Genomic DNA, 27895 nt, shown 5'->3' with positions numbered 1-27895 from the left:
CAAGTTCCTGGCTGTCCTGGATGGAGTTAAGGTTGACAAACCCAGCTGAATGGAGAAGTTGTGATGAAATGTAGGGTCGGCTGAGACCACAAGCAGTTCTGTCTTCGCAAGGTTAAATTGAAGGTGGTGGTCAAGAAATGTCTGTCTTTTTGGACCTGCTGGTGTGTGTGATGTTCACTCAGTAAATAATAAAAATATATTTTGTTGCTCTTGTACCAGCTATTTCTTGACCTATAAACCATCCTTTTTGTCAGGAATAACAGCAGATGCCTTGAACTTGAACTGAGACGGGAAGAGGTGACTGAGTAATTTGAGGCAGAAGGTGAGCTTTAAAAATCAAACTTTAATGTTTTTCTTTACATTTATTAAATTTTAAATAGTGTCAGGAATTGTAAATTTGTAATGTGTAATCCTCTTAATTTACAGAGGCATGTTCACACCATGAACAATAACTATATTAGCATCCAAACCAGCAGACAAGATCATTCTGTTTGTTCTAAGAACTGCAGATTTGTTGTCTGTTGCTTAAAAGATCAAGCTGTGAAAGCAGGATGGGTTTTGATTGGCTGTCTACGTTTTTATTGTTCATCAGCTGCTGAAAAAAAATAATAATTCTGAAAGTGATTCCATGTAATTTATCTGTGCTGTTATTGTTAGAATTGTGATGTGAACTCTACTATTCTGTTGTATTTAGAAAGATTATGACTATTGAAGTAGACCGATCAGTCAAGACAACAAAAGTCTAGCTGAAGAAAAGAGGCAGAGTAGAGAGTTTGGTGATGAGGGAGATGAGAACATAGATTACAAACCGACAATGAAAGAGAAATGATTGCCAGAAAGTTAGCAACAAAGGTTGCAGGCATGTTGAATGAGATACCAGTAGATTCACTAGAGGAAAAAAATACAGAATATTTGAAGTTCACAATGGAAGGGAAAAGCTCAAAAGGGACTGATTTGTTTACAGCAATTTCACAAATGCTTTATACTGTATTCCTTGCTTGCTTTTCTCATATAAACTGAAAAGGGGTTCCAGCTAACATCCGGACTCTCGGCCTGTGGTTAGAAGCATAGTTCCTTGTTGGTTTAAGGTGTCGAAATAATTAATTTTTGAGTTACGTAGTAAACTTCCCCTCCACAGTCCTTTTATGAAAATGCAGAATTGAACTTGGTTTCAAAATAACTTCTGCTCAATTCATGCTTAATTAATGCACAGATAATCATGTTTTAATGTATGACTTATGAAGAACTAAACCATTAATTAATGATTACTGCATCAGCAACTAATAAAGAGTCTATATGATTAATAGATCAAGTAATATATGAATTCTTATTAATTAAATGTGGCATAATGTATTAATTCCTTAATAACATATTTTATTAACTAATAGTGTAAGTTAATGTGTTAATTACCACAATGGGTTGAAGCCATGTACTTCAACTTCCAGTTGTCTGCTTTAATTAATCATTAACTAATGCTTTGAAAATGTATCATTATGTTATGACTTTACTTGTTGAGGCACATGACTATTAACTAACTGTTAATTAATATGTCATTATGGTTTTGACATCTACACTAAGCCATGGATTTCATGAAAACTCGTGAAAAGTCCTCTCACCGGCCCCCGCTCCCTCTCCTGTAAAAGTCACGTTGGTTCTATTGACGGAAATGAGAGGGAGGAGGAGAGGGAGCGAAGTTTCACGAGTGAAGATATTACTGCGCCAAGTCAAAGTGCTCCCGAGCACTTGCTATGGTATTCCGCCATACATTATAGTTATCCTTTTTACCCGCTTAGAAAAGCGCCACGTTTTATTTTGTGTCACCATACTTGGTCGTGTAACTACTCGTGTAACTGTATTTAAATAGGGAAAACGTGGAGGTGTTTGGTCGCTTCTCTGCTTGGCCCCTATTGAATGAACTGGGCTAAGCTAAGTGCTAACAAAGTTTCGCCGCAAGACAGAGCGATTTAGTGCACGCACTGAGACGAGAGAGGTATGTATCAACTCGTCTTAGTTAAGGGAATAACATAGTTTAATATGAAAAAACGGTGGAGTATCCCTTTAAACCCCTAAATTAAAACTTCTGTAAGCAGCTTCTACATACAAAGGGTCTTTACAATAACCCCAACCTAACCCTAATACAGTCTCATGTCTTGTGTTAGATGTCAATGGTTTGATCAAAAAGCTTTTCATAATTTTGGTCATTTTGGTCATGACCTTAAAGGGATAGTTCACCACAAAATGGAAATTCTGCCATTTACTCACCTTCAAGTAGTTCCAAACCTGTATGATTTTTTTGTTCTGCTGAACACAAAGGAGGATATTTGGAAAATTGTCAGTTACCAAACAGATCTCTACACCCAGTGACTAGTCAATGGGAGGTGAGATCTGTTTGGTTACTGACAATTTTCCAAATATGCTAATTGAGGGTGAGTAAATGATGACAGAAGCTGTGTCCCAATTCAGGGGCCGCGCACTTCGAAGTGCATGAAAGGGGTGGGGTTTTGGAGTGGAGGGTTGCCAGGTCTGCGCAACAAAACCATCCCAAAAATAGTGTAATCACAGCACAAGTGTAAAGTGTCCCAATCCCAGACTTGGCAACAATGAGCCGAGCGTTGTTACATGGCTAGCGGCTGTGTGAAAGACATCTGAGACAGTTGATGTTTGTGTGTGAATTTTAAAGTTTTATGACTTTATATTGGGTTTTGACACGTTCACTGCCGGCGACGATGGGACACTGGACCAAAATATGTATGGTTAAACTATGTAATGTTAGTTTTATATCGTTAGCAAGTTAACCTTGTTTGTTTTTATGTTAAATGAAATGTTAAATGTGTCAGTTGTTTTAACTAAAAGAAACTTGCACTGATATCTTAAAATATACCTGCTGAGCATGACTATTTGTAACAGGCAAGAATTTTAAAGCTATGATGACCAAGACAAAATTAGAATGGACCATAGATCTGTTTTGTATGTTCAAATATTTATGATTTTTATATATTTATATAATACGCTCCACCAGCATCTCCCTTCTCAGCCGAATGAAAGTGTACACAAATATGTTGTTGTTTTATATACTCATGATTTAAAATGTTATGCTATTTTTCTGATGTTAAATCTAAGTTCTGTTGTATATAGTTGTAAAAGGTACTTTAATGTACCTTTAGAACGATGTATTTAATGTAAAAACATTTAATTTACATGATGAAAAAAATATATAGGCCTATGTATAATTTTTCATGTAAAATTACAAGTTGCATAAAAGAAATAAACAACGAACAGAACAATTCTCTTTTATTTACACGTGAACATATGTAAAAAAAAAAAAAAAAAAAATGTTTCACAGAATTACTCTGGCTCATTTACAAATAAATTACATTACAAATATATGTAGGTCTATACAACTTATGCATTTGCTAACTTAAATTTAAAAAAAAAAAAAAAACTGTAGAGAAATTAGGCTGTTTCATTGACAAAATGACATTTAAATAATATTCATATCGACACATTTTAATTCACTGTATTCTGTTCTTGAGAAAACGGGGGGAAAGCGGACTTTGAAGTTGGATTCACCGCGGCGCGAGGAGGGCTTACATAACTCAAGAGCGACTTCAAGTGCACCCTCTCCGTTTCCCAGTGGAATGAAGCGTCGATCTCAAGACACTTCGCGGTCTACACTATCCCACAATTCATTGCGTGCCAGTGACGACAGGAGAATAAATGAAGCCTAAGCAATGCCCTGGTTTCACCAATCAGACTGTAATATCCGTGATGTCCAAATCGTCAGGTTTTCATAAATGCAATATTTGTCTCTGAGATGGAGTGCAGTTGAATAAAATTCTAAAGTACTTTAAATTTAGACTTAAATACAGAGTAAATGTATAAATATGAATGTATATATTTTCCAAGTTATAACATTTCATTTAACATAAAAAAACAAACAAGGTTAACTTGCTAACGTTATAAAACTAACATTACATAGTTTAACCATTCATATTTTAGTCCAGTGCCCGTCGTCGGCGGCAGTGAAGCATGTCACAACTCACTAGAAAGTCATAAAACTTTAGAATTCACACACAAACATCAGCTGTCAGATGTCTGTCACACAGTCGCTAGCCATGTAATAACGCTCGGCTCATTGTTGCCAAGTCTGGGATTGGGACACTTTTTACACTTGTGATTACACTACTTTTGGGATAGTTTTGTTGCGCAGACTTGGCAACCCTCCACTCAAAAAACCCCACCCCTTTCATGCACTTCGAAGTGCGCGGCCCCTGAATTGGGACACAGCTATAATGAAGTTGAATGGGGTGGAGAGATAGAGTTGTGGGTAGGGTTAGGGTAGGATCAGAGTGTGGTTGTACATTCGCTCCTCCTCACTGGACGTCTAGCGAGGGGGGCTAACGTAAGCTCCGCCCGTTTGCTCTGTAGCGAACACCTTCTCCAGAATTTTCATTTTTAGGTGAACTGTCACTTTAATTTGATCCACTAGTGACAGTCCAGTAAATGCTCTGGAAGGAATTAGAAAAAGAAAGTTGTTTAGAAATTTTAAAATTGAAACTAGGTGCATTTGAGTCAGCATTAGTCAAGGCATTTCCCTCACCATATATGTTGTCAACTTCAGCATAATCAGTGTACGATGTGCATGTAATCACTATTGCAGTAAGACTGTGATTTAATTTAAAAATAGTAGAAGCATGATTTTATAATAAAACTGATCACTTAGTCTTTGCTGTCTTTTCCCTCTTTCTTAAATGCTCAACTGCAGACAACAATCAAGCTACTCTTCATGATTTAAAACAGGACTATAACAGGATATTGATAGTGTAAATGTTGTTCAGGTATTTCTGATGACCCATCTGTGAGTTACCTGATTTATATGTGGTAGAGAATGAGACTGGAGGAAGAGTGAACGACCATGAGGTGATACAGATCGAAACAAACCACAACCGATTGACTGCCAAATCGAGTGTAATGACATGTTTAAAGTCCAGTGTGACACGGGTCGACAAAACAGAAAAGTGCTGACAATGGGGATCGCAGGAGTAGGAAAAACGGTCTCTGTCAATAAATTCATCCTTGACTGGGCTGAAGGAAAAGAAAACCAGGATATAGTCTTCATATTTCCACTTCCATTCCGTAGATTGAATTTGATTAAAGAAGAGTACAGTCTCATGGGACTGCTTAACAAATACTTCTTTAATAGTCCTGAAGAACTGTCCTCTCTTCCTGAAGATGGTAAAGTTATGTTCATCTTTGATGGACTGGATGAATGTCGCTTTCCTTTGGGATTTAAAGAAGGTGACAGATTTACAAATGCAAATGAAAAAACAGCAGTGAGTAAGATAATAATAAACCTTATCAAGACGCATCTGGTTCCCTCTGCTCTCATCTGGATCACATCCAGACCAGCAGCAGCCGGTCTGATACCCCGTAACTACATTGATCAAGTGACAGAGGTGAGAGGATTCAATGATGAGCAGAAAGAGCAATACTTCAAAAATAACAGCAGTCCTGAGGTTTCTGAAAACATTATCCGTCACATCAGGAAATTCAGGAGCCTGTACATCATGTGCCATATCCCTGTTTTCTGCTCCATCTCTCTTACTGTTCTTCAGCCCCTACTGGCCCGAGCGAGCAATGACAAAACTCCCACAACTCTAACGGATGTACACAAGCTTCTTAATTTCTCAGAAGCAACAGATGGAAGAAAAATACTGTGATGACCCTGAACCTATAACCAGTGCAAGGTCTTTTGATGAGATTATTCTGAAGCTTGGGAAACTGGCCTTTCAACAGCTGGAGAAAGGAAACCTGATTTTCTACAAAGAAGATTTTGAGGAATGTGGACTAGATGTCAGTGAAGTGTCTGTGTTGTCTGGGTTATGCACTCAAATGTTTCAGGAAGAAAAGGCAAGAAAATGTTACAGCTTTATACATCTCAGCGTACAAGAATTCCTTGCTGCTCTCTATGTGTTTTTGATTAGCAAATACAAGAAAACAAACCCATTTCTTGAATCCTGGATAGAAAAACTGACATGGAAACTGTCCAAAAAGCCACTGCTTCAGCTTCATAAGGCTGCAGTCAACAAGGCTTTACAAAGTGAGAATGGACACCTGGACCTTTTCCTCTGGTTCTTCCTGGGTCTTCCTGGGTCTCTCACTGGAGTCCACTCAAAGTGACCTGAAGGAACTACTGCCAAAACTGACACTGAAAACAGAGAATGTTAAAGACACTGTTGACTATATCAAACAGACAATAGAGATGGAGAAATCAGTGGAAAGAACCATGAATCTCTTCTACTGTCTGAGTGAACTGAAAGATGACTTTGTGGAGGAAATCCAGAAGAATCTGAGCTCAGGAAATCTTTCAGCAGAGAATCTCTCCTCTGTCCAGTGGTCTGGTCTGGTGTTTGTGCTCCTCATGTCAGAAGAGACTCAAGAAAAGTTTGAACTGCATAAATACCAAAGATCTGATGAAGCAGTAATGAGACTGCTGCCAGTAATCAAAAACACCAGAAGAGCACTGTAAGAGTCACCTTTACATTCATTCATATACACTGTTCATTTTTTTGTAATAGGGCCTTCATTTTACATGGGTAACCTGTTGGCCTAGACTATTCAGAAAAAAATTAATGTAATGTGTATGATTATATAAATATTGGTTTGATGTTTTATGAATAGAAAATTGTTTTAGCTTTGCTCAACAGCACAGGGTTTTTTCAAGCTTCATATTATAAAAGCTACCTACTAAGCATTACTGTTACTGTTTATTTTGTTCTATACACAGGCTACAGTTCTGTGATCTCACTTCTCAGTCCTGTGAAAATTTGTCTTCAGTTTTACAATCCTCAAACTCCTTCCTGAGAGAATTGGACCTCAGTAACAATGACCTGCGGGATTTTGGAGTGAAGCTTCTTTCTGATGGACTGAAGAGTCCAAACTGTCAGCTGGAGATACTGAGGTAAATGGTTTTAAAATAATTAAATAAACATCCGGGGCCCCATCCCAGCTGTGGCTTGACAAACTCACAAATGCATTACATTTGAAGCATATACTGCTTCAAACAAGCGAGTGAACGCCGTACAAGAGTCTTTTGACAGATGCACGTCGGGCGTCCCACGCATTTTCCGACGTGATAAAATTGACCAAGAACCCGAACCTGAACCCGAGAACTCGACCAACCTGATTGAGATCACGCCTCTACCTCCTCGTCGAACCACTGACAATTAGATCAATCGAAACCACCCAACTAAAACTGGTCTTAAACAACACACCCCTATGTTAGTTGAAGTGTTCCTAACCCATTTATTCCAAATTACCCCAGTCACCAGAATTTAGTCAAATGAGGGAAGCGTTGTTTGTGTCTTGTGTTTGTCTGTTCTCTCTCTGCCTCTTGTTCCAGTGCCTGCCGACGTTCGCACCAGGAACCTCGCCAAGCAAAAGGGGGACTGTAGGGCATCGCTCGACAGAACCTGCCAAATGAGCTTATCAATCAGCAACATGATTAAACAAAGCTTCATTTGAACCAAAAGATCCATTTCCTGACAGCAAAGACCCCAGCCTTAACAGGAGTGATGACGCGACTTCTTTTAACCAAGGACTCTGTCTTGAGTACTCCTCAGCTCATCCGCAATAAACTAATCAAAACCTATCCCGGGGGTCTGATCACATTAAATCTATTGATTCTCTCACAAAACCCTCTTGTATTATCGGATGGAACAGGAAAACGCTTATCAAGTTAGGACCAATGGATCCTTGACCAATACCTCCTTTGTGTGAAGCAACTGCACAGACATCCCCCTGATTAGGAGTTCGTTTTGACCCGGTCACTTCTGACTTTATGCTTAAGGACTCAATCTTTAATCTCAAATGGACAATCATTAAGAGATCATTTTAGACTATATACAGAATAATACATGCCATGATGTAATTACTAACATGTCTATTCAATGTATTCAATATGTGGGTTTTCTTCAAATGCATCATTGTAATCATTGTTTTAATTAGGTCATTCTAGTAATATGTGTGTAAGAAGTGTGTCATGTTTATTATCCTCTTTGATTCAGTGTGCATGAATATTGAAATTTGGTACCAGAGAAATATTAGGAAACTTTATAAAGTTACTGATAAACATGATTATGTTCCACGGACATCACAATCAATGGACAATAGACGGGGCGTGTCTATGCTCCGTAGCAACGTCTCATTGGAGAATCACATTGGAGGATGGAGCCAACTTCCTCCTTTAAAACTATGCTTTCCCAATAGCTAGTTGTCAAAAGATATGTAAAAGATACGTGAAAGAATCGATATGCTGAAGAAGGGTTGAAGAACCCATCTAACTGCCATGGCTGATTTCCATCTGATAGTCGCTGACTATCTTCATCCACGAGCCGCAACAGCCGTCACATCCCGAACCCTGAAACACTCCGTTAAACCTTTTGACCAAAGTCTCCAAAGAAGAGAGCCGCTCCAGCCAGACTCTCAGAACAGCGCGTTTCACCAGCCGGCAACTTTCTTCAAAGCTTCCGCGCAGCCCAACGAAGGGCTTCCCAGAGAGACATCACCTCAAAGACAGCCAATCCGAGCCGGGATCCCGCTCAACAAGAGTCACGGAACAACCCGATTACCTCAGCTGTCAGAGCAAACGCAGGTACAAGCAAACTTCTCTCTCCCTTGCTGGAAACTGGTGAAATTCCTTGAAACAGAAAGAATCAAGCCAAAGCTCTGCTTTTGTGATTTTTCTCAGGTTGCGATGTTTAGTTAGTACTTGGGACTTTCTCCATAACTCATATCAACTCCGTGAATGTGTGTGTGTGTGCGTATGTATGTATGTGTGTGTATTTTAGCCTTAGTTTCTTGTAATCATTAGAAGTAGTCAATAAAGCCTTGTTTTGATTTTCACATATACAAGTTTCTTGAGCTGTGTGTCAAATTACTGCCTTAAACTTAAAAGATCAAGTTACCTCTTGCATATAATAATATAGCCTAATAATCACAATACTAATAATCATAATATAATATTGTTACTGTTGGCCGCAGGATAATATTTTATCCAGAATTGGTACAATACTTTAACCTCAATTTTCGCTGGACGAATAATTGATGAAGTGATAAATATTAATTCTGAATCATTTACAGTGAATCAATTACAGTTGATTCAATTCTTATTCCTCGTAATAATTAAATTGAGCTAATAAATAGGCGAAGTCCTACAACTTGGAGGAAAGGGATGTTGACTTAATTTTAGTTGGATCTAAGTTCCATTTCACTTCTGGCTTTTTTTTTTAGTATTCCTCCCTATGTGGTGTGTATCAGGCAGATGGAGAGTGGGTGGGTGGAGCGTTGTTTTGTTTTCTGTATGTTGAGTTGTAGGAGTTTTCTGTATGTTGGAATAATTCTCCAATAAAAAAAAGTTTAGTTTCCAATGGAATTAGTTATTAATTAAATAAAGAAAAAAAAAAATATTGTGTTAGGTTTAGCTTACATTATTCGTTCATGTGACAATCTTTCTCACAACAGAGAAATCTACTCAGAGAAGAAAATATATGCGCTTTTGAGATTTATAGGCCTCATGTTTCATTTTTTTTTTTTTTTTTTAGCGTGTACTTTTCCTTTGCGGTGCTCTGATATGAATGTACACAGGAGTGCAACATCTGAATAATTTTGCTTAATAAATTAAATTTTTGGTTTGTTTCTCTCCAAAACACTACTACAGTGGTGATAAAATGATAAAAAGATGTTATGCAATGTTATGTTATGCAAAATCATTTTCATTCTATTAAACTTCAGCTTGTCTAACTTATTTTTTACTTATATTAATAAAGCTCAATTTGTCGACTTTTAAATGATACCAGAACTATGCTCATACTCAATATAGTTTAGGAAAGACAACCTGTTTAATGGCTCAAAAGGGGGATGCGCCTCAAGAGGCTAACTACATTTAGAAAAGTAAATGAATACTTTTACTCTGATACACTTCCACAGACACTTTTGTAACTGAATCTACAGACAATAGCAGCTGCCTGCAAATACAAACTGCACAGGTCAGTGTGTGATAGTAATATTTGATTGACAAACTAATGTCTTGTGGATTGTTGCTGTGTTTTTATAGATTGTCTGGCTGTATGGTGACAGAGGAAGGCTGTGGTTATGTGTCTTCAGCTCTGAGTTCAAACCCCTCACACCTGAGAGAGCTGGATCTGAGTTATAATCATCCAGGAGATTCAGTAGTCAAGCTGCTCACTGATAAACTCAACCACCCAAACTACAGACTGGATAAACTCAAGTATGTAGAGATTTGTGATTAAACAACTCCAAAAACATTATTACAATCTTCACTTATTACAAACCAGTTAGACTTTATTTCTTTTATAGATTTACAAAAGTTCTTATTGAGAATTTACTAAGGTTGTAAATACTCGTTATACTATAGAGCTGTTGAATGCTTTAGTAAATGTGCAGCTTAAGTAGTTTCAGGCAGGTTTTGACTGCATCATAGTTCCATATCACTTTCCAAAATAATTTCAGTTATTTCAAAGGTCCTAACAGCCTACAACAACAAAAGAACCAAAACCCACAAAGTAAATAAATATAACAAACAATATGATATAAATTACAAACCATTTTTATGATTTTTATGCTTTAATGCTTTATTCGGATTCTTCCACTCTCTCTCCCATACAAATGCACACACATGCAGTACAGACACATGCACAGAAACTTTTTAATTTTTATGCACATTGTGAAGTTTGAGTAGCTGAACAAGTATAACAGTTTACATTTAACTGTATCCCAATTAATGCCCAGATTTTAATGGATGTGGGGTCCGACTGTGTTACATCCACGTCTGTCCCGAACTCCATTTCCCAGAATCCTCCTGTTCCGCGCACCTATCTTCACTCCCATCATCAGTCTTCCCGCCATCTCCCCGGATTCCCTGCACCTGTTGTTCCTCGTCAGCACTCCCTTTAAGTTGGACACTTTTCCTGCACTCCTTGTCTGTTCTATTGTTTGCTTAGCCGTTTATGTTGTTCGTGTGCTCTGGTATTGTGAATAAAACCTTTGAATTGTGGATCTCCGTATTCGCCTCATCCCTTCAGCATACAACGGTAACAGAAGAACAGACCCAAACCGCTGGAAATCCACAAGAAAAGGATGGGCTTATTATTTACGTCTGAGGTTCCTAATCCTCCCGTATCTCACCTGCCAGCTTCTGCCGTGGATCGCCTCGTTGGGCTCCTGCAGGAGGGACGTTCACTGGAGAGGTATGTAGAGGAGTTTGTTGAGTTGGCTTATGTGACGAATTTGCCAGATGCTTGTTTAAACACCCTTTTTCTGGAGGGGCTGGACGAGAGCATTATCCGTTTTGATGAACCTGCCGATCATTTATCCTTAGACGATACCATTAATTTGATTTTGTATTTAAATGGTTCTAAGTTTGTTATCGAAGAGGTTCCGGATATAGCGTGCAATTCTCATCCAATTCCTCCAGAAACACGGGTGGCCTGGCCAGTTCGTCAGTCTCCATCTTCCTCCACATGCCCCTCCAGTGAGCTTTTCCTGCCGGACCCACAACCCCCTACTGGGTCCAGACGACCCAAGAGAAGGAGGAAGACCAAGCAGCCCAAGTTCCCTGAGTTTTCTGCCTCCGTGCAGCCCAAGTTCCCTGAGTTTTCTGCCTCCGTGCAGCCCAAGTTCCCTGAGTTTTCTGCCACAGTCCAGCCCAAGCCTCCTGAGTTTCCTGCCGCTGAGCCCGCCCCAGTTCCAGTGGGGCTTTTGATTGAATTTGAGGGGATGAACTGGATTCCATTTCCAGACCCCGCTCCAGCCCTCACCGAGCCCCCTCCATGCACCGTCGAGCCCCCTCCATGCACCGCCGAGCCCGCTCCAGCCACCGCCGCCGAGCCAGCTCCGTTCACCGCCGCCGAGCCCGCTCCTGCCACCACGGTCGAGCCCGCCCCAACCGCCGCTAAACCCACTCCAGTAGCCAACGAGCCCTTCAAACCAGGGGAGTCTCCCAAAGAATTTTTTTTTTTGGGGGGGAAGGGTACCAGTGGGTGGGGAAGATGAGGGTGGGTGGGGAAGATGAGGGTGGGTGGGGAAGATGAGGGTGGGTGGGGAAGATGAGGGTGGGCTCGGAGACCCGCCATGGCCATCCCTGGCTTCAGACCCGCCATGGCCGCCCTCGGACCATGACCAGCCATGGCCGCCCAAGGTTCCAGACCCGCCATTAGGGCCGAGGACCTAGTACCGCCCTGGAGACCTCCGCACCCGCCTGCACCCCCCGCACTTGCCTGTAGGTCTCCAGGGCGCCCACCCCCCCTCCCTGCAGTTTCATCTGAGGCGTGAGGACACTCCTTCCGGGGAGGTGGAGGTAATGTTACATCCACGTCTGTCCCAAACTCCATTTCCCAGAATCCTGTTCCGCGCACCTTTCTTCACTCCCATCATCAGTCTTCCCGCCATCTCCCCGGATTCCCTGCAGCTGTTGTTCCTCGTAGCACTCCCTTTAAGTTGGACACTTTCCCTGCACTCCTTGTCTGTTCTATTGTTTGCTTAGCCATTTATGTTGTTCGTGTGCTCTGGTATTGTGAATAAAACCTTTGAATTGTGGATCTCCGTATTCGCCTCATCCCTTCAGCATACAACGGTAACAGACTGAAGGACCCCACAAAGTAGTATAAACAAGGATGTGTGTGTTTACTGATTAACTGTGACACTGTGTGTTTTGTAGTGTGGATCATGGAGGAGAGATCAGGATTACAGCAGGAGTACACAAATGTATGTATACACACACTCACACACTTGTCTTATCTTTAGGACAACCCCACATTTCTTAAGTGCATTATTATCACTTGTTGTTTGGTAACAGACCTGAGAGTTGAGTTCCAAACTCAAGTAAAGATTTGCTTTTGTAAAACAAATTTGTGAAAAATCCTGAATTAACTTGTCAATCTTTTTTCAGTGTTCAAAACTATCTCCTTTCCTTAGCCCCATTCACCACAGTAAGCTTGTAGTAATTTCTTCTAATTTGAGTGGTACTGATAGGTTTGCGCTGGAAATTCGAACATGCCACAGTTTGTCTTTGTGTCATTACGTCACATCTGTTTACATAAATAACGAGTCCCAGCGAGTAGGCTATATCATGTGAGGATACTGCAGGTGAAGGATCATTTATAGACTTTTCTTACAGCAGCTAGAATAATTAAACATCATTTTGATGGCGGATTTTATAGTATGACAAATGGACATTTAGAGATTGAGCTGTACATAAATTGAAATCTACAGGTAACGCAAATACACACTAAATGCACATAGTCACACAATGCTGATGTTGTTAACATTAATTTGAGAACAATGTATAACAATAATAATGTGCACGGTTTGATGTGATATGAGCTAAGCGATCATTAGATTTAATCACTATTTATAGTGTGATTTATTGTAATGCTTTTTTTTCCTCATTTGGTCAGAACAAAAGTGGCAGATTTGTTACTTGTTTAGATTTTTCCAGTGAAACTTCTTATTTTGTTCATACTTCCAAGACTACAATCTGATTCCGAAGTACCTGTACAGTATTCACCAGTGACTGACAGCCACACATCCTTAAAGCATTAGATTAATCCACACTGAGGAGTCGTCCCGATGCACAACCCACGTAAAGATGATAATTCCGTAAATAACTGCAATTGCAGGTTTTGAACAGAGATGGCAACCAAGAGGCAAAACTTACAGACTGCAGCTTTAACTTTAGACTTAATATAGAACGTTTATGTAATACACCCCTGATGTGTTTTCTCTCCATTAGATTCCCATCAATTCACTCTGGATCTGAACACAGTGAATAAACGCCTCCGTCTGTCTAAGAAAAACAGAGTCATCACTTACACTGTCACAGAGTTTCAGCCGTATCCTGAACATCAGGACAGATTTGATTATCCTCAGGTGTTGTGTAGAGAGAGTGTGTGTGGACGCTGTTACTGGGAGATTGAGTGGAGTGGTGAATATGGTGTGTTTATATCAGTGTCATATAAGAGCATCAACAGAAGGGGACAGGGTGATGAGTGTGTGTTTGGATCTAATGATCAGTCATGGAGTTTGATCTGGTCTCTCTTCGGTTACTCATTCAGACACAATAACATACAAACTGAAATCCCTGTTAAGTCCATCAGCGGTAGAATAGGAGTGTATGTGGATCACAGTGCAGGAACTCTGTCCTTCTACAGCATCTCTGGAGACACAATGAGCCTCATCCACACAGTCCAGACCACATTCACTCAACCGCTCTATCCTGGGTTTACCGTTTATCATGTTGGATCATCAGTGAAACTGTGTTGATGAAAAAGAAAAGAGGCTTGACACAGAGAGACGATGAACACTTATATATAATAAACGCTAGCAAGAAATATTAACACAAGACAATGAATATAAGATGACTGAGGGTTTAAATATACTAGATAACAAGGGACTAAATGAATGACAGGTAATGGTGATAAGTGGATACAAAATAAGACAGCAATGGAAACACAGGAACTGAAAACCAATCCATGAAACAAAAGGAAAATGGACAAAAGACAAAGTCTGCAAACTCACTCTCGATTTAAGGAAGACATTGAGTTAGAATCAACAACAAAAGAAACAGGAACAGCATGTTAAAGTCAAGGGAATTAAGAGAATGAATCAATTTAATTTTGTTGATCAATTCCTGTGTAAATAAAGGATCTAAGGATCTCTGATCTAAGGATTAACATGTCTGTTAATTCCATTGTGCTTTATTTTCTTTTTTTACTCAGTTCAATCATTTATAATCATTAGTCATGTATGTTGTTGTCATTTGATTTACACCATTTATCATTTTATTATTATTCTCAAGTTTATATTTACCTTTGCTCTGTTTTTGTTCATATTTTATTGTCCTGCGATAATGTCTGGTATGAGTGCTCTGGTTCCTAAGGATGAATTTGCCAATACATTGGTAGCTTTAAATACATAGGAGTGATCAGAATCCATGCAAGACTCCACTCGGTGAATGATTTCCTGCTACCATTTGGAATGCCTGGGCCAGTTGTTCAAAAGTAATCTGATCTGATTTCGGATTGATTGTATCTCGGAAATCAGTTGTTCAAAATAAAAAATAATTATGTAATCAGATTAGATCACAAATCACAAAATCCAATCCCTTCCATATTCAACTTAAGAAGAAATTATAAAACTCTACCAGTTCAAAAAAGCTTATGTTACGTCCTACGCTTTCCATATTCAACTTACGGAAAAAGCTTAACTGACAACACCAGTTGTTTTTTCCGTAACGTGAATACGGAAGGTGGTCTGGTGGAAGCTAGGTACTTTACTTTATAACTTGTTAAATATGGATATTTTTTACACAAATGTATTGGTTCGCTTCAGAAGCCCTTTATTAAGCCCCTGGAGCCATGTGGCATACGTTTATGACGGATGGATGTGGATGAAGACACTTTCTTCATTGTCATACTTGTTGGTCTTGCTTACTGCCATTATAAAGTTTGGTAAACCTTTTATTTTTTTGTGGTCAGTAAGAGACGTACCATGGTAAATAAAGGGAAGATGGTTGTTATATTAATAAACACTTTTTTATGTCAAACCTGTTTTAGCATCATTATCTTAAACAATTATTAATAATGATCAAATGATGAACAAACCATTAGTAAATCATCACTATGTAATTTGATGTAACATGAAGCTGGTCTGTGTTCAAAAACAAACATGTATAAAGCAGTGTTTTAAAGAAGAGTAATTTATTAGTTTTGAAGTGAATAAACATCTATAAATGCCTTACAGTCAGGTGATTCCAGTGGGTTTCATTAAATCCCTTCACTCATGTGTTCCGTGTGGGATCTAGTGATAATATGAACTGGTTTTACCCTACACTGAAGCTCACATCAGGTGCACAACAGTTAAAGACTCCATGTGTGTCAGAGAAGACAGCTGTCTATACCCTCACAATTCAGCACTTACAATGCAGTACACACTACAGTGTTCAACACCTGTTATACTTGATGTGTAAACACGTGAATAAATCATTCTACAAAGCTTTCTGCATCCCCAAAACTAAAGTCTAATCTCTTCATCATGCATAAACATGTTTCATATAATTTACAGATCATTTATATGTGATCTTATGAGCATATCAGTACGTAAAGTGTTGGATTTGCATAAACACTAATGTACATCAAGGCCGTGTGTACAGTTTCTAAATCAGTTTTACATTTAAACAACTTTAGAAATGTACAAATGTTTACTATTCTTTATTCTATTTTTCCCCAGAATGAATTCTCATGTGGACTTTAAGGTTTCCATCTTGATTGAAACTGTTTCCACAGTGAGGGCATATGCAAGCTTTCTTTCTTGTGTGAATGTTCATGTGTCTTGTAAGGTTTCCTTTCTGAGTGAAAGATGTTCCACACTGCTGGCAGATGTAAGGCGGCTTTCCAGTGTGAGTTCTCATGTGGCTTTTAAAGTTTCCTTTATGCCTGAAACCCAATCCACACTGTTGGCACATGTAAGGCTTCTCTACAGAGTGAACTCTCATATGCTTTTGTAGGTTTCCTTTTTGCCTGAAATTCTTTCCACACTGAGAGCAGGTGAAAGGCTTCTCTCCAGTGTGAATTCTCATGTGGACTTTAAAGCTTCCTGAATCATTGAAAATTGCTGCACACTCTTGGCAGGGGTAAAACTTTCTTCCAGTGTGAACTCTCATGTGGACTTCAAGGTTTTCATTTTTTTTGAAACGTAGTCCACACAGATGGCAGGTGAAATTACCTACAGTCCCTGACTTTTCATGCCTTTTTCGTGAGGTAGTATTTTCAGTCTGTGAAGATTTTTCTTCAGTCGTGAAATTATGATGCGCCTTGTTCTGATCTTTCTCTTTCACTTCATTCAGATCTTGACGCTCCTCTTTCAACGCCATCAGGTCTAAGGTGAAAAAAGAGTTTATCCCAGTTTAATGTCACAAAGCAAAATACATCAAAACATTTAAACACATAAAATATCAAATTATAACAAGTATGCTAGATCCTATACACAATCAATGGTTTATATGTCTTTTGAAAAATGACAGGTGGCAGTGTTTTGCATACGTTCGGCCAAACAAATGTACGTTTGCGTCAATAGTTCCTATTGTGTTGGGTTAAACCCTACTCTGAAACAGGAGCTAATTTAGTCCCACCAAAAGCGTCCCTGTAGCTTAAAGGATTAGTCCACTGTAAAATAAACTTTTCCTGATAATTTACTCACCCCCCATGTCATCCAAGATGTTCATGTCTTTCTTTCATCAGTCAAAAAGAAATTAAGTTTTTTGATGAAAACATTCCAGAATTATTCTCCATACAGTGGACTTCAATGGCCTCCAGATGGTTGAAGGTCAAAATTACACTTTCAGTGCAGCTTCAAAGGGCTTTAAACGATACCAGACGAGGAATAAGGGTCTTATCTAGCGAAACGATCGTCCATTTTCAGAAAAAAAAAAAAAAATACAACTGTATATGCTTTATAAACACAAAGTATCGCCTTGAACGTACTTCTGGTTTCCGCATTCTTCAAAACGCTTACGCTGTATATGCTACGCCATCCCTATTCTACTTACGGAAAAAACGAAGCTGGTGCTGCGTTCGTTCCATAAGTAGAATAGGGAAGGCGTAGGACATAAAGCATACAGTTGTATTTTTTTTTTTTCAAAAATGACCAATCGTTTCGCTAGATAAGACTCTTATTCCTCGTCTGTTATTGTTTAAAGCCCTTTGAAGCTGCACTGAAACTATAATTTTGACCTTCAACCATCTGGAGGCCATTGAAGTCCACTAGGAGAATAATCCTGGAATGTTTTCATCAAAAACCTTAATTTATTTTCGACTGAAGAAAGAAAGACATGAACATCTTGGATGACGTGAGGGTGAGTAAATTATCAGGAAAAGTTTATTTAAAAGTGAACAAATCCTTTAAATCGTTCCCAGTTTCTGCAGTGACAACCAGGGTCATGGGAATTTAGGTCACCACATTTAGAAACAATACTTAGTCTATAAAACATATCAAAACTCCAGGAAGTACAACAAGTGTATCTGTGAGAACATTTTGACATTACTGATACTACTTGTGCTTCGAATCATAATACCAACGGACAGTCTACCAGTGGCAGCATTTCACAAACCTCTATTTGAGTGTGCTTGTCATGATAACGGAAAGGAGAAAGAACTTCAAATGTAATTTTTGGTCATACAGATAAGAGCAATACATCATTGGAAACTGTAAAGGTTCTAAGAATACTTCTTCTCTAAAAGATTATTTGTGTACATTCACAATACCAACAAAACATAGCGCTTTTGTAAAATAAACAAATAGTAGTTCACGTATTTTGAACTTCGTTTTACCCCTAAGAACAAATTGAGCTAAAGCTCAGCGATTGTACACACTGTAAAGACAGTAACAATGGCGTCAATTTTACATTATCAATCTAAGCTCGTGTCCAGTGATGAAACATGATAAAAAAAAAAAAAAAGTTATTCAACCCAAGCCTCTATCACAAGAACGACTTGAGTATGAGTTTCTCAGTGATGCCCTACTCAGTTTGAGGTACATTATGAGACGTAATTCCTCACTATCAGCATTAACAGGTGTATGTCTATCATCAAACCGTGTGGTAACTTTATCATTAACTGTATCAATAACAGTGCATACATTAGCCCAGCACTAAAGTGAATGACTAATGTAACATTAATAATAATGGACAGTTTTAGGTTATAGTGGCCAACAACTGATTAGCAGAAGTATTTCAGTAAGACAGTGATAATGTGAGAATACAAAACTATGTATTTTGTACACTCAGTATAAAATACATCAATAGTTAATCACTTGCAGGTTGTGATTTTGAGGACCAAGTTAGTTTAAAAAAGGCAGGTAAAATAAACCAAATTTCCTGAGCACAGCATCTTGTCGACATGTTATCCACACAAATGAGCTACAGCATTTGAGGGGGTTCAAGTTTTCACAGGATGTCCACGCAGAACGTAGGCAGGCATTATGTAAACGTGTTAACTTGTGACGTGTGAAATTCGCAGAAATGGGTTTCGAAGGACTTGTTTAAGCGGTTTAGATTCGACGCTTTCTTTTAACAGACAATAACTTTATTTATAATGCACTTTACAGCTTTGCGGTCTGTTTACATTCACATACAGCCACATTACACACTGCATGGTAATTTTCAAAAATCCATAATAGGGGAACTTTAAGGCTTCTCTCCAGTGTGAATTCTCAAGTGTCTGTCCAAGTGTCCTTTTTGAGTAAAACTTATTCCACATTGTTGGCATTTGAAAGGCTTCTCTCCAGTGTGAATTCTTATGTGACTGTTCAGGTGTGATTTTTGAGTGAAACTTTTTCCACACTGTTGGCAGGTAAAAGGCCTCTCTCCAGTGTGAATTCTCATGTGACCATTCATGTGTCCTTTTTGAGCAAAACTCATTCCACACTCTTGGCATGTGAAAGGCTTCTCTCCAGTGTGAATTCTCATGTGGACTTTAAGGCGTTCTTTTCGATTGAAATTTATTCCACACTCTTGGCAGGGGTAAAGCTTCCTTCTGGTGTGAACTCTCATGTGGACTTCAAGGTTTCCATGCTTTTTGAAACTTAGTCCACACAGATGGCATGTGAAATTACCTACAGTCCCTGACTTTTGATACCTTTTTCGTGAGGTAGTTTTTTCAGTCTGTGAGCATCTAAAAGATTTTTCTTCAGTTATGAAATCATGATGTGTCTTGTACTGATCTTTCTCTTCCATTTCATTCAGATCTTGACTGTCCTCTTTCAACAGCATCAGGTCTAAGGCGAAAAAAGTTGTATTTAATGCCACAAAGCAACAGTTATCAAAACATTTAGACGCCTACAACATCACAACTATGGATGGACGGTTAGCGATTTCATGATAAACCATGATAAGATGTCCTGACGTTAAAACTATGTTCGATTATCATGATTTTGAAAATTTGCAGTAAATCTTGTCCAGGTAGCATCAGTCTGACACTGAAGCTTATTTTCTTTTGTACTAGAACACATGGCGGAAGGCAGTGACAGCACTGGGGAGATTCATCCCCCAAAAATCCTTCCCACCACGGCTGCAGCTTCTCAGTGATGTCCGATATTGTACGTATTATTGCATGTTATTGTTAAGCCTCACTAAAAACAATCAAAAAAAACATTGTAAAGCACCATAAAGTTTTCGTGCACTATTTTCCAAGGCTTCTGAAGCCATTTGATAGCTTAACCCTTTAACAGTCACACTAAGAATACATTTCCAAAAAAATATTTTATTACTAAAATGGTGTTCCTGAAACCACATTTAGTAACTTTTTAGGTTTTTTTTTTTTTTTTTTTTTTTTTTTTTAGATGACCCATTTACTAAATGGATACCAGCTGGCTGACTTGCGCAACTGGGGTAATTTTTTTTTTTGTATTAACTAACAAGCAGTAGGCATTAATAGAGTTTTTCATGAGTGCAACTTAAGATGAAGTTCCATCCATGGAACTTCATGTATCCATGACTTAATTTAAAAAAACATGTTCTTATTATAACACATGCAGCCTGGTTCACTCCAAGTGGGACCCGAACCCGGACCCATCCGCATGGGAGTTGGACGCTCTAACAAGGACCCTAAAAGCTGCAACCTCTAGCATCAGTCGCTAGAACATCTCTTGAGATCAGGGGAGTGAGGTTTACACACACACAGCTCTTACTAGCCTACGTCTTTTAGACACATACAATTAATGCATTGAAAAAGTGCAACATTTAATGTAATAATAGAATTTTTTTTAAATAAATACAACAAAAAACAATTACAAAAACAAATACATTTAAAATTATATTACAAACAAATAAGATTTAGGTGACAATCTGTATAAAACAAATGGCAAAAAAATAGTCAATGTAATAGAACAAATTATTGATATATATGATGAGGCATTTTTTATACAAAGGTACAACTATATTCTACATCCAGAGTAATCTAATCAAAATTTTAAAATGCATCCAATGTAAAAAAATGAAATAAAATAAATATTAGAATAGAATATTAAACATCACCTCTGGTCACAATCACCTCTGGTGATATGCAACAAAGCATTGTTTTTTGTTGTTCAAACAAAGGAACAGCTTCCCATCTCCACATTTGGAACATCGCCAACGTGACACTCCACCTTTGCACAAATTGCACCTCCCTCGCTGAGTGCCAAATGTAGGCCAGTGTCCAATGCCATCATAGCGGACTTCCAGGCTGGGATGGAGAACTCGGGGGTTAGGACGACGAACTTCTGGTTTGTGCTTTGCATTTGTGGGCTGGCCAACCCTGGCTGGTACCTTGTTGGCTCCCTTCAACGTAGCTGCCACCGACAGGCGGAACTTCTTCAAGGGCATCGGTTTCTGTTCAAGAAGGTTGCAGTCTTGCTTGTAGACAAGCCATGCATTCACAATGCTCACGTCAATGATGTACCCAAACAAAGGCAGGTACCAGCGCCGTGCCTTCATTGGCGTTTTATAGAGGTGCACAAGCATATCGGAGAGATCGATGCCCCCCATGGCTTGATTGTATGCCAGGACAATGGATGGGCAGGGGACATCAACCTTCTGTTGTGCCTCTTTTTTTAATCTTTTCACTGAAGAAAGCGGCTCCACCCCACAAGCATTGCTCAGCAAGGTGACACACTTGTTGTCGAACCACTTCACTGCAATGACTCCCTCTGATGAACAGAAATCGACAAAACCTTGGCCTCGCTTCACCATCTCCTTGTCGCTCATCAATGTTGCACCACCTGAAAAATGTGGAAATAAAAATTTGTGTATAAATCCTAATACAGTTTCTATATGTATGAGAAAATGTATAGGCATGCATGCATGTTGTAGTTGTGTTTGTATATTTAACAATTAATATAATGAACATAACACAGAAAGTACATTACCTGAGTGATTTGTTCTGACGGTACCCACACTTCTCAGACCCAGATTGGTGTGCAGTGTCGTCACCAAATTGAAGCTGGTAAATAAGTTGTTGTAGAACACCACAGTTTCCTCTTTGTGTGTGATAGAGCTGCAGAGAATTGAGACAACCTTGGCACCTAGGTGGAGGTCTTCCAAGCCCAGATGTGCATGCTCTTCCTCTTGAATGTTGAAGAATGTTGTAGCCCCTTGGTACAATATAAAGTCATGGATGATGCCAGAGGAGCTGCCCCGACAGAAGATCTTAAACCCCCACTTATCTGGCTTGTTTTGAATATACTGCCTGAGTTTGCCAGCTCTGGTGCCCTTGTAGGCCACCATCACTTCATCAACACTCTGCCTGTTGGTGTGGGGAATGAGAAGGCATTGTTCTCTGAACATGTCAAAAAGAGGCCGGATCTTATGGAAGCGGTCAGTGCAGCCCTCCATCTGGAAGTTGTCATTGAAGTGGACATTTCTTCGTAGCACATTGAAACGCTTCACTGACATGGTATCAGCCACTTGTGGGAATCGTGACTCACAGGCCCAGTAATCATCTATAGAGGGAAATTTAAAAACTCCCATGTACAGTAAAACTGACAAAAAATCTTCCATTTCAGAAACTGTGGTGTTGACGGACGTCCCGGTCTGTTGAACTGAGTACTGGTTGGTATGCTTAGTTATGTGCTCAATCATCTGGTCAGTGAAGAGCCTCTTCCAATACATAAACGGTGTTTGGACTGACTCTGGAATCATGAAGACCGGCTCGGGCACAGTGAAAGGTGGAATGTCCTTCTTGACCCATGTGGTCTTTCTGGTCTTTGTAGAAGGGGAGGGAGTTTGATAGAGGTCTAAAGAGGCCTCAACAAGTCTGTTCCTCTTTCTCCGTTTCTTTGGAGGGGGCGGCAAATCTTCATCATTTTCATTGTCTGGATCACTTAGATCTTCAACCTCAGAATCACATGGATCAGCAGGTAAAAGTGCAATAGTGCTGTAGGCTGTAGATGTAGTTGTGGGATGTCCATAAAATGTCAGACAGTCCATTAGGTCTGAAAGAAATAGGACCTTAACATTACTTTACACAAGAATGATAAACTGTATCTTGATTAATCAGTGTCTCATGCACATCTACTATCCATGAAAATGAATAATTGTCATGTTGACAAACTGTTGTCCCAACATATAGGCACATTGAAATTTCATATAAATTGATAAGAAAAATGGCATACCGAGTAAGAAACATTCGATAACATACAACTATGAAATTAGATAAGACAGAAAATGTTGAAGTTTGAGTAATAAGAGTTCACGGTGCTAATAAAAAAAAAAAAAAAGGACAAATATGTCCATCCATAATTACAATTACATACTCATAAACATGTTATATTTGTCAGATTATTGAACAGAAAATGTAATGTCTGTAGATAGCTACCCATCTAGACAGCTGTAGCTATTGCTATTCAATGTAGTGTTATTCCAAAAAGGCTCAGAAATGAGTAATGTTAGGACTACCATGTTATATTTTGTTGCTGAGCAGTTCAGTTTACCCTAACTGGGGTGCGTTTCCCAAAGCGAACTATGGTTGCAAGTTCCGTCGTTACCAATAAAGTTCAATGGGACTTACGACCATGGTTCACCAACAATGTTTTCGGGAAACGCAACCCTGGGCAACTCGACCAAGCGGTCAAGCACTTTTTCTGATGCAACACAGAGGAACATTTTATCACCGCATTTCTGCCATTTAACTAAATATACCGTTAGGAGATTTAGAACATAAAATCCAATTAAAAAAAAAAAAAAAACTTACCTCAAATATTAGCGTCACTTGCGGTTTTTGAAGAGATGCGTCATGTCAATATACTTCCGGTTTTCTTTCAGCTTCTCAGCAACAATATATTTTGCAGCATTCCCACCCAGTGGGTATAATGGCAATTACACACTTTATTCAATGAGGGCCAAAAATTGGGTTTGGCAAGTTTTAATTAGAGCAATTTGATCACGAAAAAGGTCAACCACGCATTTACAATGCATGTTAAAAGGTTAAACAAAACTGTTTTATTCTAGCCTCATGCACTCATTTTTTTATTGACACTTGTATAGATACATTTCATAAAGCAACATTTTGAGCAAAAAGCTGAGAAAATCACATCTACATCTGGATTGGATTCAAAACAATGATCAAAACATAGATGGAGTAGATCGAGTCCATCAACACCCCTAAAGCTTCACAGGCCTAACCACTTCCTAGGTCGACATTTCACTCAATAACATTAGGCATTTTGATTTATATGCTGTTTATTGTTGACGATTGAATCATTTTACATATGCATCTGCTTACATATGAGACTGCACAGGACAGAAGACTGCTAAATTCCCCATCCACAAGTCTCTTCTGGTTCAGCAGCCACACACAACCATCGTCTTTTCTTCTTAATTTCTTCTTCTTTCAAGATGAGTACTTAGAAGCATATCCTTCTCCATCGTTTTTGATTCTTGTTCTCTTGGTGTATCTTCTGAACTATGTTGCAATGGTGGATGCACTATTTTTCTTCTCCGACCCTGCCCAGCGAATGTCCCATTGATGACATGACTCAGTGCTGCCCTCTGATGGCTGGTAAAGTATGGAAAAAAATTGTACTGCGCACGTGTCGAAGTCGGCCATCCGCGGTTGAGTATACTTTGAAAGATGCTCGGACACGACTGCGCACAAGACGCATCCGGTTGTGGAAAGTGAAGTATACCTGGGCCTTTAGCATGTTAGCCAGGGTTCAAAGCACCAAATGCAAGTAAAAATCAGCGTTGAAAGGGTGTTACTCGCCAGTTGCCTGGTAATTTTAGGAATTTTGACAATGCATGGTTGTGAGAATGTGATATGGCTTAGTGCGATCATCAAATCACATATGTTGTGATTTAACTATATAAATATATAGACTAACGCACATTTGTTCATAAAATTACTGTAAATATTATTTGTTTTTATATGTTGTTGAATGTGGTTTGGCACTTCTGGATCAGAGCGCTTTTGGCCATTGAATCAGAGCGCTGGGCTGTACTGCCCATTGTTGCCAGTAAACCTGATAATACTCAACACCATTGGTTCAAAGCGATGTCAATGCTTTGGCAACGTAAACCCTTTTTACCATGCCAATATGCTACTTGAATCTTCCTCATATTTGAAAAAAGTGATTGACAAATTCAGATTCATGATTCAACCACAGACTCACGACTCTGTTCATGGTATGTAAACACTCAATAATATATTTGAAAATCGCCCTGGTTGCACTAAGACAATATTTATTTTGATTTCTTTCTTTTGTGTGGCTGATCATGCAATTTAGGGCTGGGCGATATATCGCATGCAATTGTCACGCGCATTTCGCCAGTAAAGCCGGTTCCCTGATTACCGCTAAATCGGCATCACCTGCTTTCAAATGGAGCGGCATTTAATAGACAGAGCCGTAGATCACTGACAAGTTACGCAATATCACGTTCATTATCGAAGGCGATTCATCTGCGATATGAACGCGATATTGCGTGGCTTGTCAGTGAACTACGGCTCTGTCTATTAAATGCCGCTCCATATGAAAGCAGGTGATGGCGATTTAGCGGTAATCAGGGAACCGGCTTTACTGATGAAATGCGCGTGAAAATCGCATGTGATATATCGCCCAGCCCTAATGCTATTATTTGGAGTTTGTATGAGTAACAAAAATGCTTTCTGTTTACAGATTTGACTGCAATAATAATGCAAAAACTGACTCTTCAAATCAACATTAAAATGTCAACTTTTACGAAAAATAGTCTATAATAATGTCTGAATATATATAATGGATGTAGGCCAGTAAGAGCTGTGCATGTAAACTTGACTCCCCTGACCTGAAGAGGCGTGTTAGCTAATGCTAGAGCCTGCGGTCTTTAGCGTCCTTGTTAGCGCCAGCCTCCCATGCCAGACTTCAGTTCAAATCTCACTCGGAGCGGGTCGAGTAGGACCGTTACATATATGAATAACCTAGTAATGCAGCAGCTGTTTTATGTAAGGCTATACAGTCATCTAGTAGTTATACCTTTTGCAAATAATAACTTGTGCATCATTTAGAGATATATATTTAGTATATTTACTAAATATTTAGGGAACATTTAGTTAATTTCCCCTTCAAATACAAAATATTTATTAAAGGATCAAATTACTGAGTTCAGCTTTGAGAATTAAACTAACCTGTTTGTTCTTCAGTATCTTCATTTTTCACTGTAAATGTTTCTTCAATCTTCATGTCTCCACTCTCCTCTTTAATAAACTCCATCTTTGTTTGTTCCTCAGTCTCTTCTTGTTTCACTGTGAATGTTTCTTCAATCCTAAAGTCTTCGCTCTCTTCTTTAATAAACCCCATCTTTGTTTGTTCCTCAGTATCTTCATGTTTTACACTGAATGTTTCTTCAATCTTCATATCTTCACTCTCCACTTTAATAAACGCCATCTTTATAATAGTGTCGTTCGGCTCTCAGTCGCTTCCCCAATAGATTTTTTGTGTGTTTGTCCTGTTTAAGATGAGAAAAATCAAATTAAAATTAAATTAAAAAAGAAAATTAAATCCAAACTAAATCTCTGGGTGTGTATTAATCAGCTCCTTAGTTCAGTAGTCGGTGCACTGGGAAGGACAGTGTTTTCCATACATTGATTTATTTGTGGTGGCCACAAATAGATTTCAGTGTTTCCTATTCATTAACTAGACTCTGGAGGCCCTCGAAAATATATAAGTTTTTATAATAACATAAAAGTTCAAATGAGACATGTTTGTAAACTTGTTTTCCGTCAAACTGAGAGGACGAAACTAAAAAGTTTCATTTTTTTTCAGTGTATTTGTTTTAAAATATATGGCTATTATTGAATAATATTGCAACATTATTATTACGTAGTTTAATGTACACTGAGACACTATATCACTAATAAAAAAGAGGTATGAGTCCCAATTAAATGTTAAAAAGTCAATGCAGAGAATGCAATGCAATGCAATGAACTCTCAAAGTGCACCAGATTAATACATTTATCTTTAAAATGTACTAAATTTTCTTACAGGGGAATAATGGCCCCAGACCCTCTGCTCCACCCACCAGTTCCACTAAATCCTATGGGAAACACTGAAGGGAGTCAGTCAGAATGGGAATTAATGGCCTTGAATCACCTGATTAGACAATGTAAACACTCAAAACTGACAATACAAATTAATAAAACAATGCAAGTTATACATACATTTAATATATTAGGCAGTTTAGGTATGATTTGTAGGAATCAAGATAAGCAGGAAACAGAAATACAGCACTTCGAATCACTGAATCTTTTTGGAAAGTATTTGATTCAATTGACTCGGAGTTTTGTAAAGTTTCATGACTACTCGCCACAGTCGCCAGTGACCGAATTCGTGTTTATGATAAACTGAATCACGATAAACGGCGCGTAATGAGACGCATCTTTTCTGTTACTCGCGAGTTTTCATTGTTACTTTGCTCACTCGACGATAATACATGTTAGATAAAGCAATGCTATGTTACATTTAATAATACACAATTCATTTTGCGTCGCTTTAAATGGTTTCTAGCGCTTTAAACACCTTAAACGCTTAAAACACAAACCTTTCTTCAGCAGAATCACAACAGATGCAGGAGCGCGTCGCTGACTTATGACGTCACGCTACGGGAGACCAAAATAAAAGTCCCGATTACACTCTGCTGCGTCTAAAAATCACAAAAGTGCATAAGAATATACATAATTTTTTTAGTTTCAAGATCTAATTCATGTATCCCCTATATGTTGTTTAATAAATAAAATAAAAGTGCATAAGAATTTACATAGAAAAAAAAAATTCTTTTTTAAAAAGGTTGACAAAATTCAGAGTTGAATGTATT

At 38.7% G+C, this 27895-nt stretch overlaps 2 protein-coding genes across 5 annotated transcripts; one reads left to right on the top strand and one right to left on the bottom strand.

Moving 5' to 3' along the window:
* Positions 1–25: 25 nt before the first annotated feature.
* Positions 26–15607, top strand: LOC137025087 (uncharacterized). Of its 4 annotated transcripts, none has more exons than XM_067393121.1 (7): positions 26–161; positions 255–322; positions 4839–6525; positions 6788–6961; positions 10115–10288; positions 12737–12783; positions 13811–15607. In XM_067393121.1, the coding sequence occupies exons 3-7, from the start codon at positions 6107–6109 to the stop codon at positions 14338–14340; spliced, it is 1344 nt and encodes a 447-aa protein (XP_067249222.1). In that variant the 5' UTR covers positions 26–161; positions 255–322; positions 4839–6106; the 3' UTR covers positions 14341–15607. The 4 variants fall into 4 exon arrangements, with proteins under 4 accessions (XP_067249222.1, XP_067249220.1, XP_067249223.1 ...); XM_067393119.1 differs by having other exon boundaries at positions 4766–6525; XM_067393122.1 differs by having other exon boundaries at positions 118–322; positions 4886–6525.
* Positions 15608–15777: 170 nt separating this feature from the next.
* Positions 15778–27667, bottom strand: LOC137025351 (gastrula zinc finger protein XlCGF57.1-like). Its single transcript, XM_067393344.1, has 4 exons — positions 27623–27667; positions 26211–26530; positions 19261–19848; positions 15778–16953 (listed from the first exon to the last, which is right to left on the bottom strand). Exons 2-4 carry the CDS (start codon positions 26467–26469, stop codon positions 16292–16294), a joined length of 1509 nt encoding a protein of 502 aa, XP_067249445.1. The 5' UTR covers positions 26470–26530; positions 27623–27667; the 3' UTR covers positions 15778–16291.
* Between the last annotated feature and the right edge of the window lie 228 nt (positions 27668–27895).

The sequence above is a fragment of the Chanodichthys erythropterus genome, chromosome 8 (assembly GCF_024489055.1).
Source record: "Chanodichthys erythropterus isolate Z2021 chromosome 8, ASM2448905v1, whole genome shotgun sequence".
NCBI lineage: Eukaryota > Metazoa > Chordata > Actinopteri > Cypriniformes > Xenocyprididae > Chanodichthys > Chanodichthys erythropterus.
This window is presented reverse-complemented; position numbering and strand designations above follow the sequence as displayed.